This window comes from Anser anser (assembly GCF_964211835.1).
Source record: "Anser anser genome assembly, chromosome: 3".
Taxonomy (NCBI): Eukaryota; Metazoa; Chordata; class Aves; order Anseriformes; family Anatidae; genus Anser; species Anser anser.
Genome location: NC_139722.1, coordinates 42,218,374 through 42,241,282, shown reverse-complemented (window position 1 = coordinate 42,241,282; position 22,909 = coordinate 42,218,374). Strand labels below are relative to the sequence as shown.

Genomic DNA, 22,909 nt, shown 5'->3' with positions numbered 1-22,909 from the left:
ATAAGCCTAATTTCCACTTTCACCACTGTGAAACACAGTTCAAATGTTTTTGCTTAGAACTGGCTTTAAATCATTCTTGTGTAGACAGACCCAAGATTCAATATCACTTTCACAACCTATGTCTAAAGCAAACCTCCAACACCTTTGTGAAGCTTTTCAGAATTTGCTGCAGCTTTGTACAAAGTAGCCAAGAAAGAAAGTTTGAATCCTGCAGAAAGGGAATTTTTGAAACAAAATTTATAGCTTCATTCAAGCCAGGATCCTTTCCTTGCATACGCTTGTGCAGACTTAGAATCCAGCCCATATTTCTTGTATCAGAATTTTGGATTGAGTTATGTGTTGGAGATAGAGTTAACCACTACTACATGGAAGTTGTGCTGGTATCAAGCTAGTACCAGTGTAGGGAAACTAATAACAACCTACCATCAAAAAAGACATTCTAATTACGCACATTTAAATAAAATGCAGAACCTGGCCTACAGATTTTCAGCAAGGGAAAAAATAAAACAAACAAACAAAACCAGAACAGAACAAAGCAAAAAGGCCACATTACTATCTTTGGTTTTGTTGTTCCAGTTAAGCACTTGCTTTGATGGTGTTGAAACTGTAACACATTGAATTGAATAAAAATTCCAGATGCTTTTTTTTTTTTTTTTTTCTCTTGTCTCAGAGATGTTGGTGCCAAAACTGAAGGCTATGGTCCATTTAGCTTGAGTATTTTGTTTTAGTTGTAATATTTTTCTTTTCTGTTTTTGTTCACAAAAATCCAACACTCAGCTGGATGAGATACAACAGAGGCTGTACCATCCTAAAGAATACAATGATGTATTAGAAAACATGAGCTAGATGCACAGGAAAAAAGAAAAAATATTCACTAAAAAGAATTTCAAGTTCTGAGTCAACTCCATAAAAATTTCACGTGTAGGAAGCAAAATTAAAAAAAAAAAAAATCTGTAATATGACTGCTCAATGTATCTGAATTGTTTTTGTGTAAGTGTGAATACATCCACAGCTATTTTTAGGAAGCAGTATGTATAGCATGCCATTTTTAGCTCAAGTTATGATTATCAGGAAGACAGAGCATTTCAAATGAGTAGATCAGGAAGAGAAATACACATTTTTTATTTATTTTTTTTAAATCTGTTATTTAATTTCTTTATAGACTCATACATTCTTTGTATGGTTAATATGTTTGTGTAATTTTAAATATCCTTACTTGAGTACACACCCTCTACACATATTAGATTATACAATATTGTAGTATTTCTGTATAAATGCAGATGAAGTTGAAAATAAGTGGCTGGCCTAAATTACATGCAGGGCATGAGTATGTCATTACCATTCATGCTTTTCTCCTGTCATCTTGTTCATTTAGTGACTTCCTGTGTTTTTATGAACAGACGAAGTCTCGATACGAACCACTTTTAGAAAGAAAGATCACATTCTGTAGGCTGAAAATTGTCATTTTGGCTTAGTCGTCTAGTATTGAAATGCCTCCACTTTATGCTACAAAATTGTAGAGAACTATCTAGGTTAAGGATTTCCTAGATTTGCTGTGATCACTGTTACAGCGTATATCACATGAAAATAAGTTTCATCTATGAAAACTTCCAAAGAAAATACAAAATACCTGTATGGAAATATTTAAAATAAAACAGTCTTTTAAAAGAATACATGCAAATTCACTGTTCTGTACAGCTCCCTTTTCTGGGTATACAATGAGGGTGGGAATGAGAGATGAGCGAGGATGAGGGAATCAAGGGTGCCTATACTCATCGTGGCGTCCAGTGTATCAAAAGAGCATTCTGACTGAAATGCACAGAAGTGCCACACTCTACGTAGTGAGCACTAATAATTCGGCAAATGAAAAGAATACAGTGCATTTTTAAGGTTGCCTCTGCACCATTCTCAGAAGTAATGAGACCACAAGGAAAGTGCTTAAAGCCCGGAGAGTATGGTGGCTGCTTACCTGAGAATGCTGAACATATATTTAAAAAATAAATAAAATAATAATAAAAAAAATCTATTTTTTCTCTGTCTACCGAAAGATCTCATAAAGAACCTCTCACAATTTAAATTTCCACCCATGCTTTATTTTCTGTACCACCATCCCCACTTGGGCGAGGACTGTTTCCGATTCTCGCACCAGCTGGCCACCGCACCACGACTGCACCCCCCGCGCTTCGCTATCTTCGCCTGCCTCCAAGACGAGCACCAGTTCTCGGGTCTACCCGGCATTTCCATCCTCCGAAGGGGCACGGCTCTGCGCTTCCAACGGAGCCGTGCCGCCCCGGTCCCGCGCCGTGCCTTACTCCCAGGTAAAGGCGGCGGCCGGGTAGGGCAGGAGTGCAGCAGGAGGGGAGCGGAGGGGCGTGGGGCGCACTCTGGGGGCAGCGCTCAGGCCAAGTCCCGCCGAGGGGACGGGGCGGCCGCAGCACTCCCCGCTCCGCAGCCCGGCCGGGACAGGAAGTTTTCAGGGGCGCTTTCTCCTTTCCCTCTCCGAAGGGGCGAGGGGCAAGGTTGGGCTGGGGGAAAGGGGAAAACGGAGGGGTGAGGGAGCGACGGATCCTCGGAAAAAGCAGCTCCGGGCGCGTAGGGTGAGCGCTGACAAAAGGCGTTTGGCAAGTTTCTCTCCCCCCCCCCCCCCTTTTTTTTTTCCCCTCCTTCCTCCTATTTAAAGCGTCTCATTGTTAGCGGATTACCCTCGCTTCAGGTTACACCCGACGGGAGGAAAAAAAAAAAAAAAGGAAACAGAAACAGAAAAGAAGAAACACCGGCCCCTTCCCCGCCCGCCCCATCTAACAGTTACAACCGTTCAGCAGCTGTTAATATTTGGGGAAAACCACGGGGAAAAGGGGAAAGGAAAGGAAACGACACGGCACGGTACGGCAGGGCAGGCAACCTTCGTGGTACTGAAGAAGTTGACTTCGGGCACGGAAATGTCCCAGGTGCCACCCCGCCACCCCGACCAAGTTTCCTCCGGGCAGCGGCAGCACCCGGGGGCGCGACCGGCCACGGGACGGGACGGGAAGGGACCCCCGCCGCTCCCTGCCCCGGCAGCTGCGGGGCGGGGACAGGGGGCGAGCACAGCGGGACCCCTGAGCGCCCTGCCCCGGCCCCGGCCCCGGCCCCGTGGTCCCGGCCCCGTGGCCCCGCTGCCCCGCTGCCCCGCTGCCCCGCGCTCATCCCGCGACTCCCCAGCAGCAGCGGCAACCCGACCCCGCCGCCCGCTCATTGGCCGACCCCTCCGACCCCGCCCCTCCGCCCGCAGCCACTCGAGCGCAGGGCTCGGCCCGCCGGGCGCCGAGCCTCGTCGCTGGTTGGACGTCTCTCGCTGTCAATCAGGTTGAGGGACGGGCCGCCCCGCGGCCGCGGTCCCGCCCCCTCGCCCTAATTGATATTATCGGAGCGCGGCGCGGGCGGCCCGGCTGCAGTCGGGGCTCGCGGGCGGGCGGCCCGGTGCGGGACCGGGTAGCGGCGCGGAGGAGGAGGCGCGAGCAGCAGCAGCAGCAGCGGCGGCGGCAGCGGCAGCAGCAGGAGGAGGAGGAGGAGGAGAAAGAGAAAGGCAGCCGGGAGGGAGGGAGCGCCGAGCCGGAGACTAGCAGAGCGAATTCTCCACCGTTCTCTAGCACCCAGCAAGCGGCGGCAACGGCAGCGGCTAGGAATAGATAGCTAGAAATATCAAAACAGCCCCGCTCCTGCACCATGGTTCTGCGAAGTAGGCTCCCTTCTTGGATTATTTTGTGCTCCGTCTGGCTGTTCCGCTTTGCACACACGGGGGAGGCACAGGCTGCGAAAGAAGGTAAGGTGATGCGGGAGACAAAAGTTTGGGCTTATTTATTGCTTTTCGCACGCCAAGTCTGTGCGGCGGCTTAGCGGAGGACCTGCCTGCCGCCGGGAGCTGCTTGTCAGCAGCCCCCCCCCCCCCCCCCCCCCCCCCCCGTTAATTTCTTTTTATTTTAATTGCGGCTGGGGGGAAGGAAAGAGCAAGGCGTTCACTATATATGTGTGTATATGAGAGAGACCAGGACAACTACCTTTGCCCTGGGGATTGAGGTTTGGGAGGTATCTGCACGTGATGGAAAAGCGTGGGGCTGGGGAGACAGCCCCCGGGCTCGGGGATCCGCGCAGGGCAGCCCCGCTCCCCTCCGGCAGCCTTAATCCTCCGGGCGAGGTGTGGGGAGGGCGGCTCACCCCGCTGCTCCCCGGGCAGGGGCTGGGGGCTTCAGGGCTCGGGACGATCCGGGGGAGGCTGCGAGGCAGCCCCGTGCCGCTGCCCGCCGGGGGCCTGCAGACCTCCGGCCCCGCGGGGCCGCGCAAGGAGCGTGGGAAGGGAGCATCGGGGTGCAAAATCGGGGCTTGCATCTCCGGGGCACCCAGGTTAGGCATGAATTTGGAGGGTACAGCCTGGCGTCGTGTGCCCGCAACGCGTGTGCTGTTCCCCGGCATCGCTGGAGATGGGGAAAGGTTTCGGGATGGATGTTTTACACCATCTGCATATCACTACGGGGCTTCCTAATTCCCATTAAACCAACACTGGGATCTGTAAGGCGAGCGCCGGACATTTGTTCCCCCCCCCCTTTCCTTCCTCCCCCCGCACACAGAGAAAACAAGCAATTTTCTATCGGAGGCTGATGGAGGTGTATAAAATCCAGGTCCATTTGGGGATCGCTTTTCTCACACTAAGAAAATCCGAAATGATTTAAAACGCGCCCCGGTCACGTTTGACAGCCAAAGGCGAAGGTCCGTCTCCATCTTCGGAGGGGAGAGGGGGAATAGGGAGAGGGGAGGCAGGGGCTTTGTCGGTATCTGTTCGTATGAAGGCATTTGGAGTCCTACTTCCCACCCCCCCCACCCCCCAGTCGGATGCGTCAATATTTTCACCAAACAGTTAGCATGCAATAAAATACCATTTCAAGCCTAAATAGAAAAAAAAAAATCCCTCAATTAAAATGTCCCCTTTGCCCTCAACAGAAGAAGGAGATGGTGAGGCTAGAGAGGGAAAGAGGAGAGAGCTTTCCCTTGGCAGCGTCTCGAAAGTTTATTCGGAGGGGCTGGGATGCACAGAGCCCCCCACTCGGGGAGCAGCCACGCGTGGCCGAGTGAGCGGGGCCGGGCGGCAAGAGGAGGGGTGCCGGCAGCCTGCCCCGCTCTGCCCCGGAGGCTGTGCCTGTGCCTCCGGGCGGCAGCCTGCCTCGTGGCTGCGTGTGCCGAGGCGTTTATGTATGCATTTATATACGGTGTGTGTGTGTGCAACGTGCGGGCGTTTGGGGAAAATCAGCCTAGCCACAGGAGGGTCAGGAGGGGGCGAGCGGCAGACAGGGATTGATAGCGGCTATACCTGCCGCAAGCTCCGAAAACTCCCTCGGCAGAAAGAGGCGGGATGGGGGTAGGGGGGGAAATAACTTTGCGGCTTCACCCCGGCCTCCATAAAGCGCTGGTCGCGGCTGCAGCCCCTCGTGGTTCCCTTCGCTTCCCTCTGGGGACGGCAGAGGGGGGCGAGGCTGAAAAGTTTTCCGACTTTCCTTGCTGCAGCTCGATAGCAGATGCTGGAGAGGAGCGGGGCTCTCCGGCACAGGGGGTGTCGGCGTTACCTGCCCAGGGGTCGTCCCGGGGCTGCCCCCGCGGACGCCCCTTCCCCAAACCGGCTGTTGGGAGGGGACCGCGGTTGCGCCGCTCCGCTGCTGCCCGGAGCGGGTGCGCGGCCGCGGCTCCATGCGGAGGCAAGAGGCCGCCGCTTTCCGAGTGCGCGGTACCTCGCGGAGCCCCTTCCCCGGGGCCGTGGGTTTTACGCCTCCTGCCGCTTTCTGTCGTCCCGCAGCGGAGCGGAGAGAGGGCGTGGGGGGGGGGGGGGGGGTGGCAGCGAGCTGCGCCCCCGCGGAGGGCTGGCCCGCGGGGAGTTGCGCGCCCCTGGGCAGAGGGTGCCCGGTGCACTCCTGCCGCGGGTGCCGGGGGTGCGCGGAGCGCGGCGCCGCCCCCTCCCCGCAGCCGCTTCGCACAAGGAGCCCCCGGCGGCACCGCGCCTCCCGCGCTGGGAGTCGTGCACCGGCCGCCCGCCGGGGATACTTCTTCCCAGTAACTTTCGGGGCGACGCGGAAAGGCAGCGTTTTTCAGGGTATTTGCAGAGCAAGCTGCCTTCTTTTCTTTTCTTTTTTTTTTTTGTTTGTTTGTTTTGCGTGTTGTCTTTCTGGGATGTGCCCGCCCGTTGCTAAGTGCTGGAGAACTGCTGCCAAATAAAAAGTGTAATGAATCGCAGCCGTGGGATGTTGTGCTGGTGCTGAAAAGGTTAAATTTTTCACGGTACCTTTTCTTCCAGCATCGTTAGAAATGTTCTTGTTTAACAAACCACCACATACACCACCTGCTTTTCTATAGAAAGTGTTACAAAGTAAAGCCTTTTGGATCTAAGCTTAATGAAATAAGCAGATAATCTTTCTAGAAAGAGACTATCAAACTTCTTTAATGAGTAGTTCGACTTTATTACTGAAATACAGGCCTGGAAGCTACCGTTTTGTGTTCAACTAATATTTCAGATATTACTGGATGAACCTTTAAATACTTTCTTTTTAAGTCATGCCATCTTTCTAGTAATTCATTGAAGTTTTGTATTAAATTCTATCAGGACAAAGGGCTGAAAGCAGAGTTATAACCAATTCAAAAGACCTGATAAAAGTTGCTTCAAGCTGAAGACTTAAATTATGCATTGAAATTTCACTATTTAAATGCTGTGCGTAAAGTTATAAATAGCTTTAAAGCTATGACCGTATTGAATATATTTAAATTAGAGATGTGACATTTTATTTACCAAATAAAAGTATGAAGTTAAGTACGCAGTTTTCAAGAAGGAATCTTCAAAGTGCCAAGCCCAGATACATGGCTGATCACCGTATAGCTTTGACTGTTTGAAAAGAAGTATTACAACAAATGATTTCATGTATTTTTTTGGACATCACAGATTAATATATATATCACTTGAAAGTCTTTCAGAAAGTTATAATAATATATTTAGAAAGAGGCATATAACTGTAATTGAAATATAAAACTTGCATATAAATGTATATTTGGAGGTAATAGAACATCAGTAATATCCTCCAATATGTACTGTAAAATAGTTAAGAGCTGGTTTATTAGGCTATGATTAACCACTTTCTGAAGCAGGGTCACATTTAGCTGCAAATAATTGCACTGCTACTAGAATTGATGTTTTCTTGCAGAAGTGTCACTGGGGTATAATGATATAAAGATTTTAGTAAGCCATTGCTATAAAATGAATTAGTTTGACTTTGTGTAAGTAGTATTTTGTATACGCAGTGTAATTGCAGAGTCTCTTATTTTCTGTATTCCTATTTGTCATTTGTTTATGGAATTACTACTTAAAGGGCATGATTTTTTCTTTCTTATTCAAAAAGACCATTGCTTCTGCAGTGCAACTCATGGTAAGATATAGACTAGACCTATCTAAATCAGTTTGGATAAGTATTGAAATGCTGTTGTTTGTTTGTTTTTAAGCTCATTGTAAATTTCCCAGCATATGGGAAGTGTCCTCCTTATGACAAAGGAGATGAAGGGAACATGTATCTTAATGACTGATTATTAATAATTTTAGGGCACTAGGAAATACATTATGCTTAGACTTAAGCAATGAAATTGTTAATATTAGTATATATCTGTTTATATGTGGATGGTATAAAAGCATTTAATCATCTATGTACAAGTAAATGCATAGTTGTACTTGCAGATTTTTTTAATAACATGAACAAAAATTAATTTGTATAAAATATATAGTTTTATTATTTTTAAAATTTAGACTTTGTTCTTTGATTTTATATTCCTGCATATTGTATTTAACAAATGGTGGATTTTTTTTTCTTTCTTTTTTAGTAATATTGTTGGACTCTAAAGCACAACAGACAGAGTTGGAATGGATTTCCTCTCCTCCCAATGGGGTAAGTACTCCATGCAAAAATTAAGTTCATGAAGATGAGTAGTTATTTTACCAAAGCAATTGCAACACTTGCTTTAAACTAGCTCACTCTCATATTTCTCTCATTAATTGTACCAAGTGTTTATGGCTCTTTCATTTTTAGAATGGAAAGAAGTGTACCTCGGGTTATAGTGTACAAACATAAGCTAATTAAAAGGAGGAGTCTCTTTGGAAGCTCACCTAAACATCCTCAGTAGCTTTTCCTTTTTACTGTAATCCTTTGTGGTGTACTAGAAAACTCTCTATATTTACAACACAGTATTTTAAATCACTTTTTCCTTTATCCTTTAGGAACAGCAGATATACTTCTGTGTGGAAACTTTCTAAAAATATGTTTTTCGTTTTCTGTATAAGGGGCAATCATAAATTTGTTTATGATGTTTTCTTTGTAATTGAATAGCACAGATTGAAGTGCTCTAAAATAAAAACATTTATACTGCAGATGTGTTTGAAATGACATTCCAAACTTGAAACATCCCCAAGTATTGAGGATCTTGATATCTGGAACCAGGAACCAATTATGTGGTTAAGGCCACCTCCAGCTTGCTTACAAATTAATCTCATGGTATTCTGTGAAATGTACCATTGTATGGTAGTACATCATAAAAAATGAGACATTTAGAAACATCTGTACTATTGTCTTATTTGTTATATACATAATGTTGAGAAATGCTGCTTTCGTCCTGAATTAAAAGTGATATAAAACCCCTTCTTCCTCAAGTCTTAAGGAAGACAGAACATTTTCAGAATGATACAGTGGGTATATTGTCCAACCTTAGCTCAGTCTGAGAAATAATAAATTATATGTCTAGTTCTTACACGTGGAAGCAGTCTTGCAGCATCCACTGTGACTACTTGCATGAACAAGGACGTGGGGGATCAGGCCCTTAATCTTCAGCGCATTAAGAAATCTGGAGCCAGAAGAGCGTGAAGTGTGAGTGGGGATATAAAAGTGTAACAAATCCTTTAAATAAGAAGAATGAAAATCTGAAAGTGTCTTTCTTTAAAAGCAAGATCGTAAAATCAATACAAGCATAAACTGGAAACGAATCTAAGAACTTCAGAAAGAATGTAACATGAGCTCAACACTTATGGTGTCTAACAACGTCAGCATTAGTGTTTTACATTGATTGAAGCCTTTACCAGAGGTGTTTGAAAGATTAGGTTGGTGGCAATTACGTTACGCTAACCTGTAGATAATGAAAGACATGTCAACACATTACCCATGTCAGCATACTTAAAGATGAAAGTAGAGTCAAATTCAATAAATGGTAAAAGGGAACTTTAAGAGGTAGAAGACAATTTCTATGAAATTAAAAATGAATGAAAACTTATGACTGGATGTTTGTGTGAAAATGATTAGAAGTAGTTGTCTGTGTATCAACATAGAAATACCATTTTAATAGTGTAATTTTGAAAAAAAATACTTTCAGTTATTGTCTACTATGTAATAAAGATTTCATGAGAATAAACACAGAAAATATACCTCTTGAGTGAAGCTACCACTTCACTGTAGTATGGATTATATCACCCAGGCACTTCTGAAATACCTTATTCAACTGCAGATGTTACATCTAACACTGATCTCAAATATTGTTGAAAAAAACTAACAAGTTTAAATACTATATATTGGAACCAACAGAAAAGGATACATTCAAATAGGATGGCATGAATATCACCATATGTAGCAGCAAATTAAAGAAAAATTGAATTTCCTTCCTATAAAAGCCAACATGGAATTTGTCACTTTAAAAATACTTATGAGGAATGATCTCAGGTGGTACAGGTGAAGACCTATCCTGAAGTACTGATGATTTTTTTTTTAGTTTCATAGAGAAGCAGGTATGCAATGGACTATATGAAGTAATAGTTCTGTCATTACTGAATTAACTCCTAAGTCATAGTCCCATATATATATATTTTTTTAAGACATGCATATTCCACGGCTTCAGGAAAATGTGGAAAGCTAGATTTCAGCCTTCAGCTGGAGATAACATAAAGTAAGACTTCTTATCTGAATTTAGTGTTTTGTAGCCCCATAGAGTGAGCTCTTGCCTGCATGACGGCTCTTTTATGTCACAGGAAAACAATTTGATTTTTGTTAAATACATTTTGCTTCCTTTTTTTTTTTTTTTTTTTTTTGACCAAGGTGGGGACATGAATCTGTTTTGATGTGGCAGAACCCTATTGATGCTCAGAATCCGATGAGTCAAATTCTGTTCTGTGTTGCATTAGAACTGCTCATGCTTCACAGATACGATACTTTCCCTAACTGGACTGTCTTATTCCAGAATCTGGCTTGGCATGTTCAGGGAGAACTGCTTACACAAGATAAAAATATTCCACCTGATGTGAAACTGAAATTATAAAAATCAGTAAAATTTTAGCCTTCATGCCTATTTTGTCACTTTTGGATTGGTGCTTTATTTATTTATTTATTTATTCATTCATTAATTCATTCTTCAGTGTGATGGTGCCAGAAACCCTGGTCCCTTCTTTTTCCCTGTTCTTGTTAGTAGTGCTAGTTCTCAGGGGGAGCTGGGGAGAATCTTACTCATTCAGATCTAATAAATTTATTATCAAAATAGTCTGACATGAATACAGTTCCATATGCATTCAGTTCAGTTGACTCCATGAGCATTTAATATTTCAATAATTTAATACCGTGTATATATACGTATAATACCATACATACCACATCTATATTAACTGTAGGTCTTTGAAATATACTTTGATATTTAGAACTTCTGTGCATTTCAGCATCTGTAGTCATGATATATTTTGTGGTGATAACTTCCAGCATCAATCCAGCTACATCTGCTTTTTCTTGGAGCAGTAGGCCAACATTAAAATGATCTCATTTGCTGTCAAATAGGCTTGCAAAGTACTGTATACTGCATGGTCCCTAGTCTGGAAAACCAATGCCTTCCGTGCTTGGTTACCAGTAAGAGGAATGTTAGTGGGTGCTCTGTCCTGCAGAGGTGCCAAATATCATAGTTCCGCAAAGCACTTAAGCACATGCTTACCATTAAGCTCATAAGTACTGTCATTGATCTTAAGCGTGAGCTTAAGTGCATTATTGACACACGGCCAGAGGGCTAAGTGCCATAAGAAGTCATGGTTGCCTATATCATCGGGTGAGGATAGCTCAAAAAACCCAAACTCTTAATTTATTACAGCTGCAGTTTCTGCAGTATGTTTAATGTTACAAGAAATATGAAAAGACGTGTGAGATGTACACTGTTTTGCATGTACCTGTGCAGATTTGCCTGGTTGATTTCAGGGGAAGGTTTGCCGTTGCTGGAGGTGCACATTACCAAATGCAGAGTTACCAAACTCTGTGAAAGACTGCAGGTCTGTTACACGCTTCCAGGTTTGTTACACAGTTGTTACCCTAAGGAGGGAATAACAACAAAACCCAGGCTTTGAACCAGAGAACTTTCAATCACGTGGGTTGTTCTTAACTGAATATTTAATCTAATGGTTCATTTGAACTCCCAGCCAACTGAAATTCGTTTCTTTTAACATGGATGCAGCCACTGAACAAAAGGTGAGTTGAGGAGCATCCGCTTATATGTGTTGGTTTGTGAGTAGAACGGAACATGGAGTGAACAAAAAGAAGACTACCAAAGTGTTTTCTCACTTTCAGACTTTTAATTCTGTCCTTTGTTTCTCGTTGTCTCTCCATGCCACTTTCATCACATAGAAGTGAAAATTGTACGCCTCATAAGTTTCAGGAGCCTTCTGCTTTCATTACAACTGAAAGCTCCACTCAAAGTTTTATGCACAAAGGCTGAAATTGCACAATAGGCAATTTCAGTTTCTAAGACTTCACTGATTTTAGGTTTCTTCTGGAAATGAAGCTGCCTTTTGGTCTTTGCTTACCCAAAACTATCATGGCCTTAATGAAATGTGGGAGAACCCAGTGTGGAATTAGAGCTTGGTACGTTGAAAAGCCTTTTCTGAAGTTTCCCCTTTAGAATTGTGTCCATGATGTCAAAATGATTTTTAAAGTTTATTTATTTTTTTATATGTGGGAAAGATATAGATGGGGGGAGATCTTCCAGTTGGATTAATATGTATTTTCTTTATTTGGATGTTTAAGAATATTTTAATAATAACATACTTTTTATGAAGCCTAACTGTTAAAAAGGAGCGAGACTTAAGTTGTGTGAAGCTTTTTTTTTTCAAATACACAATAGTTACAATGTCATATTTGTTTTATATTACTAACTGTTTGTTATTATTTTAGTGGGAAGAAATTAGTGGACTGGATGAAAACTACACTCCTATACGAACATACCAGGTATGCCAGGTCATGGAATCAAACCAAAACAACTGGCTTCGGACTAACTGGATTGCAAAAAGCAATGCACAAAGGATTTTTGTAGAACTGAAATTCACTCTGAGGGATTGTAACAGTCTTCCTGGAGTTCTGGGGACTTGTAAAGAAACTTTTAACTTGTATTATTATGAAACAGACTACGACACTGGCAGGAATATCCGAGAAAACCAATATGTAAAAATAGACACTATTGCAGCAGATGAAAGTTTTACCCAGGGTGATCTGGGGGAAAGGAAAATGAAACTTAACACAGAGGTGAGAGAAATTGGACCTTTGTCCAAAAAAGGATTCTATCTTGCATTTCAGGATGTAGGGGCCTGCATTGCTTTGGTCTCTGTCAAAGTCTACTACAAGAAGTGCTGGTCCATCATTGAGAACTTAGCTATTTTTCCTGACACAGTGACTGGCTCAGAGTTTTCCTCTTTAATTGAAGTACGAGGAACTTGCGTCAGCAGTGCAGAGGAGGAGGCTGAGAACTCTCCGAAGATGCACTGTAGCGCAGAGGGAGAATGGTTAGTGCCTATTGGAAAGTGCATCTGCAAAGCGGGATACCAGCAGAAAGGAGACACATGTGAACGTAAGTAAACATACAACTTGTTGTAATATGTGCAAATATAGGTTTATATTGTACCATCTCATTATTTCTCTGCAACAGAAATGCCTCATCAGTCTGCATCTAAAGTTTTCACATCCTCAATCTGTAAACTTTACACTGGCCAGTCTAAAGCAGTCAGTTTTTCCAGGTATGGACATCGGCAGTTGTGTACTGCATTTAACTTTATTCTTGTTTACATTTAAAAACTTTTGTGAAGTATAAATACTGATTCAGGGCTAAAACTGTGAGCAATTTAAGGTGACAGTCCTTATACTTCTTGGTACAGAACATTGTATTAATACCCCTGAGTGGTTAAAGAACTTGTTCTTTTATATGGTCTGTGACGATTACAAGGAAACTAAAACTGAGGAAATAAACTTAGAATGAGGTGTGGTTAGTAATAGAAATAATGCACACACAAAAACTGCATTACAAATTTGTGTCATGAATGCATACAAATTGAGAATATTGTTTTAGGTCTTTCAAACAGAATATCAAGTTTCCAGGGTGAAGTATGTTTTCCTTTCTACAATATCTTATGCATAAAACTAACTAAACTTTTGGTTTGCCAGGGGATCATGGTGATTAGTTTAAAATACTAGCAACTCAGAGACTATTGTGTTGTACTTTCTAATTCAGGCTGATTCAGTTACACGTTTTTAGAAAAATACTTACAATTAGCATTGCTGTCAGTGGGGCTACATGCGTAAGAATTTTCTGCTTTGTGTAAGAAAGGATATTTTACTGTCTCTACTTACAGTAAAATCAAGACAGTTTGTTTAAAGACATATTTTCATATACATTTAAAACAAGGTATATATCATTCTTATTGTAAGATAACAAATTATTTATGGTCACATCTTTATCATATGATAGACATATGTTAGTGAGAAATGTTGCATGTAAGTTGCACGGGTGTTGCATGTAACACCTCCAGCCCCCACCCCCCCAAACCCACAAATCTGTGAAGAGGAAAAACCTACAGAATCTCAAAACCAAAGATGGCTGCGGTCAGTGAGTCTGAGATGTTTATGTAAGGATTTCAAAATCTGTAGAGGATTAGGATCACCCTAAAGGAAAGAAAGTAAATGTGCTCATTATTAATAAGTTGTCCTAAGGGAAAAGCTTGATTGTGTTCCTGATGAGTTTTTTTTACTAGGAAATTCTATACAAGGTGAAGTGAGTAGAATTGATCTGAGGCCTTTGTAGCCTTGCACAAATCTTTCATTGTTTTGTTGGGAAGGGATGAAGGCTTATACACTACAGAGGGTGATCTCATTAGGAATAATCATGGTGTGAAAAACTGCCCACATGAAACTGCTCAGCAGACTGTATTAAGGCTCTGTTAAAAATATTAAGCAGTATGTCCTATTTTGAAACCTGTTTTTATGTTTTCAAATGTTTCTTTGGAGTGACTGTCTTTTTGCTTTTTTCCTTGATTAGGGACCTAGTCATGGCTGATACAATGAATATACTAATTTTATTTGTCTTTCAATTGAGAAGAGAAAGTATCCAAAAAAGACAACAGTATATGTTGGGAAGTGAGTGGGGGAGAGGGGCGTTGGGGGTGTGGATAGATAGAGAAGAAACCGGTGTTTGGTAACTGGAACTCAAGTAACTTATGTATTAAACAGGCTTCTTAATTTCTAACCACACTGATGTTGACAAAAGAATTAAATGATAACTTGTACTTGAGTATAACCGTATGCTCATTTGCAAGAACACTTCTCACTTTTGGCTTGCTTCCAAAGCAATCGCTAAGAGAATACACTACTCTGGAAACAGTCCAGAGAATCATTTATGGTATTTTTTTTCTTTTCTTTCAGTGATCCTGTTAAGAATTTGAAAACAAACTCTGGCTCCATATTGAGGCAAGTTAATGTATTTCAGAGAGGAAAGGTGGGAGGCAGCTGCTTGGCGAATGTGCACTGCTGGCAGCACAGAGTCAGGGTGATCTGAGTGACTGTGGCTCACAATAGTAATTGCAGCCTGTGACGCTTGTTAGCCATGTCTGTGCTTGAGGATGTTATTAAGTATGATCAACTATGTAGTGACCGATAATACAGCTGGCACACTGATACAGCATCTGTTTTTTTGTGACAGATATTGAGAGAAACTTATCTGAGCATTGACACTAATGCAACTGGCTATCTGTTACTGTCAAGCTGTGTAACAGATCAAGCAGAAGCAAGTCGATATGTGCTTCCTTAACCCAGAGCTTTTATAGCCCTGTCTGAGGGCTCACTTCTGCAAGTACTTTGTACCTGGCATGCTGTGTGACTTCTTTGGGACTACTCGTGGTAGAAAGCATTGTGCTCTGTCAGGATGGGCAAAAGTCTGATTCCTCTCTCACACTTACTATAGCTCAGCTGAATTAATTTAACACAATAGGAAGGCCTTTTAAAGATACAGAATAATGCCTTATCTGTCTGCATTGTATTAAAGGTAGGAGTAGATGGCCACATTGTAGTTCCAAATAGCTCTTCAAACTGTAACACAGTGGGGTTTTTCATTTGTATTAAGCTGGCTTGATTGGCTGACTGTGATTGAAGAATGTGATCCTTTTGCATATAGCTTCTCTCCTGTATGCGAAATTTATTGAGTTCAGATACTAAAACAATTTAATTTTGATTTATTTGAATTCTGCACTGGACGTGCTGCCAGAAGATTTGTTGTTGCATGAATGTAAGTAACTAGCAGTGTTGGGAAGGATAAGGAAGGAAAAATCATGAGTGGTGAAACACATAACCTGGAGATTGATCTCCCTTGTGTTTATTCTTCAGTGGTCAGTCTTCTAAGTTGAATTCATCTCTTTTTCAGATGAACACTGATTACTTCTCAGTGGTCTAGTGGGATAATGAATAAGAGAGCCTAACTCGAGAGAGCTCACAGTCTTGATGTAAGGCAAAATCTTAAAGTTTGGTGAAACAAGCATGAGAAAACTAGATAAGCATGCAAACTTTGGATTGCAGAGGTTTGTTTTTTTTTTGGGGGGGGGAGGGAGGGACATTACAAAGGACACTCTCCTCAGTATTGATCATATGTCTGCTGGTGTGTGGCACTGGGTTGAGGCAGGGAAATTTTACCTCTTAAAGTACTATTCTGAAAAGTACCTAGCAAAGGTACCTGAAGGGTACTGAGCAAAGCTTCCAACAACATGTACTGTGTGTCTGTTCCAGAAAAAGAAAAAAAAAAAAAAGAAAAAAAAGAAAACACCACCGCCAAAACCCGATGAAATTCTCACTATCTGTAGTAGACTCCCAAGAGATGTAACTTTGATTTCTTTCTCACAGTGGAGTCCAGTCGATATGTTGCACATGTAAAGACCACACTAGGGTCAGTGACTGGTATTTGAATGAGAAAATGATTCTTTGAGAACTAATGTAATGTATTTTCCATCTGTTTCATGTTAGTTGGGGGTGGAGTGAGAGAATTATATTTACTCAATTGGAGCAGTAGAGAAGGTAGTTTCAGAAGGTAGGAAGCATCTCTTAATATGACTGAGCTCAAAAATTAAATAGATGATTTGGCACTAAGTCCAAACAATCAGAATTCAAGGCAAAGCCAAATGGGTACATTTTACTGTTAAACATTTTATAACACCATATGCATTAACAGTTGTCTTATTGGCCCCCAAAATGGGGAGGGTTTTATAGCTATTTGTACATTTTGTCTTGGTGAGGTAAAAAGGGAGCTAGAGGCTTTTCTTTCCAAACTTTGTTATGTACTTTGTGCCAGACTACAAGCTACATCTGTTCCTTTATTTTTTATTTTTTTTTTGGAGGGGGGGATTGTCAAGCTTTTATATCTTGGCTTTGTGAAATATTACTTGATAACAGATGCCAAAACAGAATTTGCCTTATGCTTGTCATATTTGTGGTAAAGTGGTGTGTTTTTCTTTTTGTGTGGTTTTTTTTTTTTGTTTTTTTAATACTCAGGAACATGCAACATGTTTGCTAGCAGAGGGCAATGAATTGAGGGGGGAATGTGAATAAGATGTCATTAAAATAAGAGTTACCATACTTCTAAAAAACACAGGATGCATGATTTGGTATAGAGTTTGGCCCAGGTGGTGTGTCCCAAAGCCTGTGGGTAACCTGCTAATTGAATAGCTGTTTTTGATATTCCTGCATTTTCAATTTGAAAATAGTTTAGTGTGTGGAGAAGGGGCAAAATGGTAGACAACTTCATCAGCAGCATGTATATTATCAAGACTCTTTTTTTTTTTTTTTAAGAAAAGTTACCTTTCCTCCATTTACTTCCAAAATTGCTCTTGTGAAGAGAATGTAATTATTCTCAGCAACTTGAACCAGTGCCAAGAATGAGGACATTTCTGACAGTTTTGCTATTTTCTATAAAGCCAATGAAAGTTCAAAAGGAGAGTCCCTACCTCCTTCCCACCTCCACTTAAGATATTCAGTAGTTTTTCTGTCCTTTTTAAACAAATGTATTTGCGATCAGATAGTAGGTCCCAGACACAACCACATAGGAACTACCAGATTTTTAAATACGTTGTGTAAGTATCTTTCCACAAAATTCAGAAAAATATAACATACTTGCAGGTGAAAACTTTGAGGTAGATCGTCAAGAGTAATAAAGATGTTTCTACTATGAATGCAGAATTGTAATCTTTACTTCCATCCTCCTATGGAGTTTCTAGGCAGTTAAGTGTCTTGGTTTCTTTCACCCTGGAGTCTTCTGACTACCTTTCTTGTCACAGAGATGTGGTAGAAATTGTTTTTACTATTATTTTTATTTGCTATATCTTTCTTTTAGAACAGTCTAGTCTTCATAAAGGAGGTTTTCACAAATTTGTCAGTCTCCTTAGGTCATTCTCGTTTCTTTGACCTAGTTTGTTCATGTCATTCAACCTTATGAATGTATCAGCACAGAGATGAGAAGAACTATCTCTACCATGATACGTATCTTAAGTTAAGTAACAGAAAATGGCTTGTGTTCTCAGTAGTCAGGGCTAGCCATCACCTGAAGAAACTTGTACCTTCATGCTTCACAGAATATCCTGAGTTGGAAGGCACCCACAGGGATCATTGAATCCAACTGCTGGCTCCACAAAGCACTAACCTCAAAATTAAACCGTATGTCTGAGAACGTTGTCCACACACCTATTGAACACTGGCAAGCTCAGTGTAATGACCACTTCCCAGGGGAGCCTGTTCCAGTGTCCAACCACCCTCTCAGTGAAGAACCTTTTCCTAATATCCACTATGAATCTCCCCAATGCAGCTTCATGCTATTCTCTCAGGCCCGGTCACTGTAAACAAAGAGAGATCAGCCCATGCTTCTCTGTTCACCCTTTTGAAGAAACTGTTGGCCACCATGGGGTATCCTCTCAATCTCCTCTTCTCCAGGCTGAACTGAGTGACTTCAGCTGCTCTTCGACCCCCCTTCACCAACTTCTCCTTTGGAAGCTCTCTAACAGTTTTATGTCCTTTTTACACTGTAGTGCCCGAAACTGAACACAGTAGTCGAGGTAAGGCCACACCAGTGCAGAGTATATACCAGGACAATCACTTCTCTCAGCAGGCTGCCAGGGCACACTGTTGTCTCATATGCAACTTGATATTAGCTGGAACCCTCATTCTTCATAGCATTTGTTCCAGGTCTCTGTGTTGTGGTACCTTTTAACCCTAAAATACATTTTTTTTGTTTGTTTGATTGTTTTTGTTCTGTAGTGTTCCTTTGCCTGAAGTGTCTGAATCAATTTGATTATTGTGACTACAGACCATCATAGTCTTGGTAACATAAGCCTTTCTCAAGTCTGACATGAAGATATATGAAATGCTAGGTGATGTTAAGTTGAAGTGATCAAGAACCACATGGTGGAGGTAATTGCAACTGGATAGCTCTCATCCATGATGCCATCAATGCTCCCTGAAATGAATTAACTGGAAAGCTAATGACTGGTTTAATTTTCCATGAACTAGTTGGTTTGCTCCAGAAGAGCTGACAGTGGTTGAAATAGTACATACAGCTGAGCAATCAGGAGCCCAGATCTCAGAAGCATAAATAAACCGTTAGTTAACATAGTTGAATGTTGAGCTCTTTCCCTTCTCCAACATCTCTTCTTTCCCTCTCCCTATTCCTCTTCACAAATTCTGTTGTCTGAAGGAATTAATTTTATTTTTGCATTTTGCTAGAGCTTTGAGTGTCAATTTCTTAGACTCAATTTGTTGTACATTTTTTTCCCCATCAGATTCACTGCTGATCATAAATTTTGAAAACAAAACAAAACAACAAACACAAACAAACAAACAAACAAAAACAGACAGCAATGAAGTGAAACAGAACCTTAATAATTTCTCCTTCAATTACAGAGGAGCTGTCTTTTTACAGGTCTGGAATACCACTGCTGAATTAGCTGTGGTTGCTCAACAGCTGGGCTGTTAACTCTTCAGCCATAAAATCTGTTTCTTCTAAATAAAGCTTTAGCTGGTGTTTAGAATTGGAATCTCTTGGTGTCATGTCTGTTGCCCAGAACCATACATCTTGCTGCTGAAGCAAACTTTTCTGCTCAGAAAACTTTTGTGAGAAGTTGCAGTAAACATGCAATAGTTTTTGTTATCATTGTCTAAGTATAAAAGTTTCCTAGATGAGGAAAAAAAAAAAAAAAGCAAATGCCTTGCTTGGAAGTTCTGTGGTTTTTTTTGTTTTGTTTTGTTTTGTTTGTTTCTTTTTGTCCAGGGTTTCTGTTGATGTCTGAAAATGAAGGCACAAAAATAAATTTAAATATTCTTTCATTTCCGAGTCTAAATGGCAGAAGAGTGACACGTAAACCTTGTTAGGTTTTATCTCAAGTGTACGTCCATTCCATCAAATTGGACTGTTTATTTTTCATTTGCTTAAAAAATGAACAATAACCAATTAGGTGCCAGGGGAAAAAATGAGGATCAGCAGAATATGGGGAAGCTGAAAGCAGAGAGAATTTAACAGAAGAACTGATCAGAGAAAAGTGGGAGCATGTAAATATATGTTTAACTAATCTGCTTTATGTATCTTACATCTATTATACAGATGGTAAAATGCTGACATAGTTGTTCAAGCAAACTGTGCAGTTCAAAGTAGAAATTGTTCTCTGAAAACAAAGAGCCTTGTTTAAAAGAATGAAGTTGAGGTTCTTATTAGAAAAGTGGGACAAACATACGGAGAGATCCATGTTTGGTACTGAAGTTGAAAGAAATGAAATTTATGTGAACAAAATGTTTGCTTAACTAGATTAGATTTTGATTTTTGCTGGCCCCCAAACTTCATCCTCTCTTATGAAAATGTTTGTCTCCTCCTAATAGTTCATATATAATAAGCACTCTTAAATCTTTAAGACTATCTGTCTGTTTTTACTTAGGAAACTGTGGAGATAGTATTTTCTATTCCCTTTATGTGGCTTTTCAGCTGCTATCATCCTTATTACCACTTGAACTACAATGTAAAAATTAATTGTTGGTTCTGGATTTCTCAGCGTTAAATCTGTGTTTTCCCTGCACTGTGCAAGCTCTGTGTGCAATACTAATTGAGTTATTAAAAAGAGTAAGCTGTCCAAAGTTGGTGGATTAACACTTTTTAAATTGAAAACTTGTAAAACATCTTCAATTAATAACTACAAAGACAAAATGGTTCTCTCTAAGTGGACTCAATTCTATAAATTACACATACTTTGTTTATGTTTTGCTTTTTTTTTTTCCTTTTAGCAATACTGTAAATTGTACTTTGTTAATAAAAACTTAAAGTTCTAACCAGCTTGAGAATAGAACAGTTTGTAATGGGCTTTCTTAAAATAATTTAAAAATTATTTTAATGGAGTTCATTAAAAATGAAATATGGTTCATGAGACAGTAAAAATATATTTTCTATTGTAGGCATTCACAGGATATTGTGGCATAAAGCAGAAAAAAGGCAGGTTCACTGTTTAATTTCATGAAAAGTGACCTCTCTGTATAGTGTGATGAAATATCTAATTCTTTCTATTACCCTGCCTTAATGAGAAAACAGTAGCAATAACATATATATATAAAACATTAAGAACATTTAAATTTTATGAAACAACCCCTTTTACTTACAAAAGCTTTTACCCCTGAACACTTTTTATTCTTTCCTTTGCACATGTCAGTATCCGTGAGTTGTTCCTCATATTAATGACAAATATATGGTATGTGTGAAAGTGAATAGTATCCTAATTAGTAGTTTACAGCAGAAATTATTTATTTTCTATGGCAATCATAGAAATCATATTTAATTTCTTTTTCTCAGACATATTGGTAATAGTCCAGTATTTTTTGAGTGTCTCAGGTGAAGGGATATTCTTGTGCACTTATCCACTGATGACAGATTCTGACTTCACCAAGTCTAGTAAATAAACACAATAAGTCAACATACTGCAAAACAGCTGTTCAATATTCAATACTTTTCTTTACTTCTGTTTTTCTCCTTTAAGAAGAGATTTTCCTTGTAGGAAAAATATTTTTAGAAGCTATATACATTTTAGATAATTAGTTTTAATATTAACCTAATTTATAGCTCAGAGTAACAAAGGCCACCACGTATAAAAGTTGGGTGAGATAAGAATTAGGCTCAATTACTATAGTTCTAGAGTCCTGGTCTTGTCAATGTATGTACTTGTATAGCCTTATTTAGCTGGGTGGCCCCGCTGCGTATCCTAATGAGAATAAAGTTGCTCACATCTGTAAGAAACATTTTTTTTTTTTTTATCAGTAGGTAAATTGATACTTTACCTTCCTAAATTTTATGGTTTAAATTAGTTACATGTGATTCTTAGCCTGACACCTGACAGATCTCAAATGTGTGATTGATTTATAAAAAGGAAGTACTTGATCAAGAAATATAATTATTGCTATTATTTCACAATATATTAAATACATATAAATGTAGAACAGATCAGAGATTGTTTTTTACTGTATTGTGAAGTAAGTCAAGGATCCGATTTTGAGAAGCTGGTGCAAATCTAGAGCACTAGCTTTCTGGTTAACTACTGATTTATGAGCAAAAGTATTTCCGATAGTATCTCTTACCATAAATAAGCATGCTGTAGAAAGTATATCCCTGATATTCTTTTTTTCAGTAGATCAGTTCCTATTTTTCAGTAGATCAGTTTATGACTAATTTAAGTAAGCAGTGCCTCACACAGAAAACTATCTATGTGACTGTGGACTCAGGCTTAATCCCTAGAGCTAAATGGCAAGAATCCTATGAACTCCATCAGTGTAACACCGTATGTTAATACTTTCCTGTGGAGGAAAGTGCTAAAGTTTTAAGTAACTGTAAGCATATGCATAAACCTAAAGCTTTATGTTGATGAAATATATTTAAATTAATTTTTGATTAGGAGTGCTTTTCTAAGTTGTAGGCATTGTGTTGGTAGAAATGTGTTCAGAGAAGCAAATATACATGGGACTCAAAAATTCTATGGATAGTACAAGAGATATATAAACTCTAGCATAATTAATGGATATAACCTGTTAAATTATTTCCTTACGTTTACTGAATGTGAAATATCACCCAGCTTAGATGATTGGTGCTTATTTTCCAGTAGACTGAGCACACAGTAGGCTGAGCTATGCTAGCCGTTGAAAGTCATGTTCCTGGAACTTCTCCTGTGAGGTGGCTGATATGGTGACCTCAGGTAGTATGCATATGACCAGCTCCATGTTCCTTTCACTTTATTGGATATGTCCTCATGATACAACTGAATTGCCAAGTGTCCAGTGACAGCTGATAGAACTTATTTTTCTTAAATGACCATGTACATGCCTGTTTTGTACACTCATTTATTTCTCCTTAGAGGTCTAAACCCTGAGTAAGACATGCAGGGTGTTATGAGTTCCTTGTCCACTTCTGCTCAAGGAAAAACTGAACGGTTGGCTGTTTATTATTATTGTTATTATTATTATTATTATTGACCCAATCCACTCCACCTGAAAAGTTAGTACTCCCCGTGGCCTCCAACTCTCCAAAT

General features: G+C 40.6%; 1 protein-coding gene across 12 annotated transcripts in view; it reads left to right on the top strand.

Annotated features, from left to right (window-relative positions):
* Positions 1-3,248: 3,248 nt before the first annotated feature.
* The window catches only part of EPHA7 (EPH receptor A7), a 166,507-nt gene continuing 146,846 nt past the window's right edge, over positions 3,249-22,909 (top strand). For 3 of the 12 annotated variants that reach the window (XM_083828311.1, XM_083828320.1, XM_083828310.1), the window contains exons 1-3: positions 3,249-3,802; positions 7,882-7,946; positions 12,237-12,906. In XM_083828311.1, coding sequence (XP_083684437.1) covers positions 3,706-3,802; positions 7,882-7,946; positions 12,237-12,906 — 832 coding nt within the window. In that variant the 5' untranslated portion in view covers positions 3,249-3,705. Of the gene's footprint in view, positions 3,803-7,881; positions 7,947-11,828; positions 11,928-12,236; positions 12,907-22,909 lie in introns of all 12 variants that reach the window. The other 9 variants (XM_083828313.1, XM_083828316.1, XM_083828309.1 and 6 more) reach the window with 6 other exon arrangements.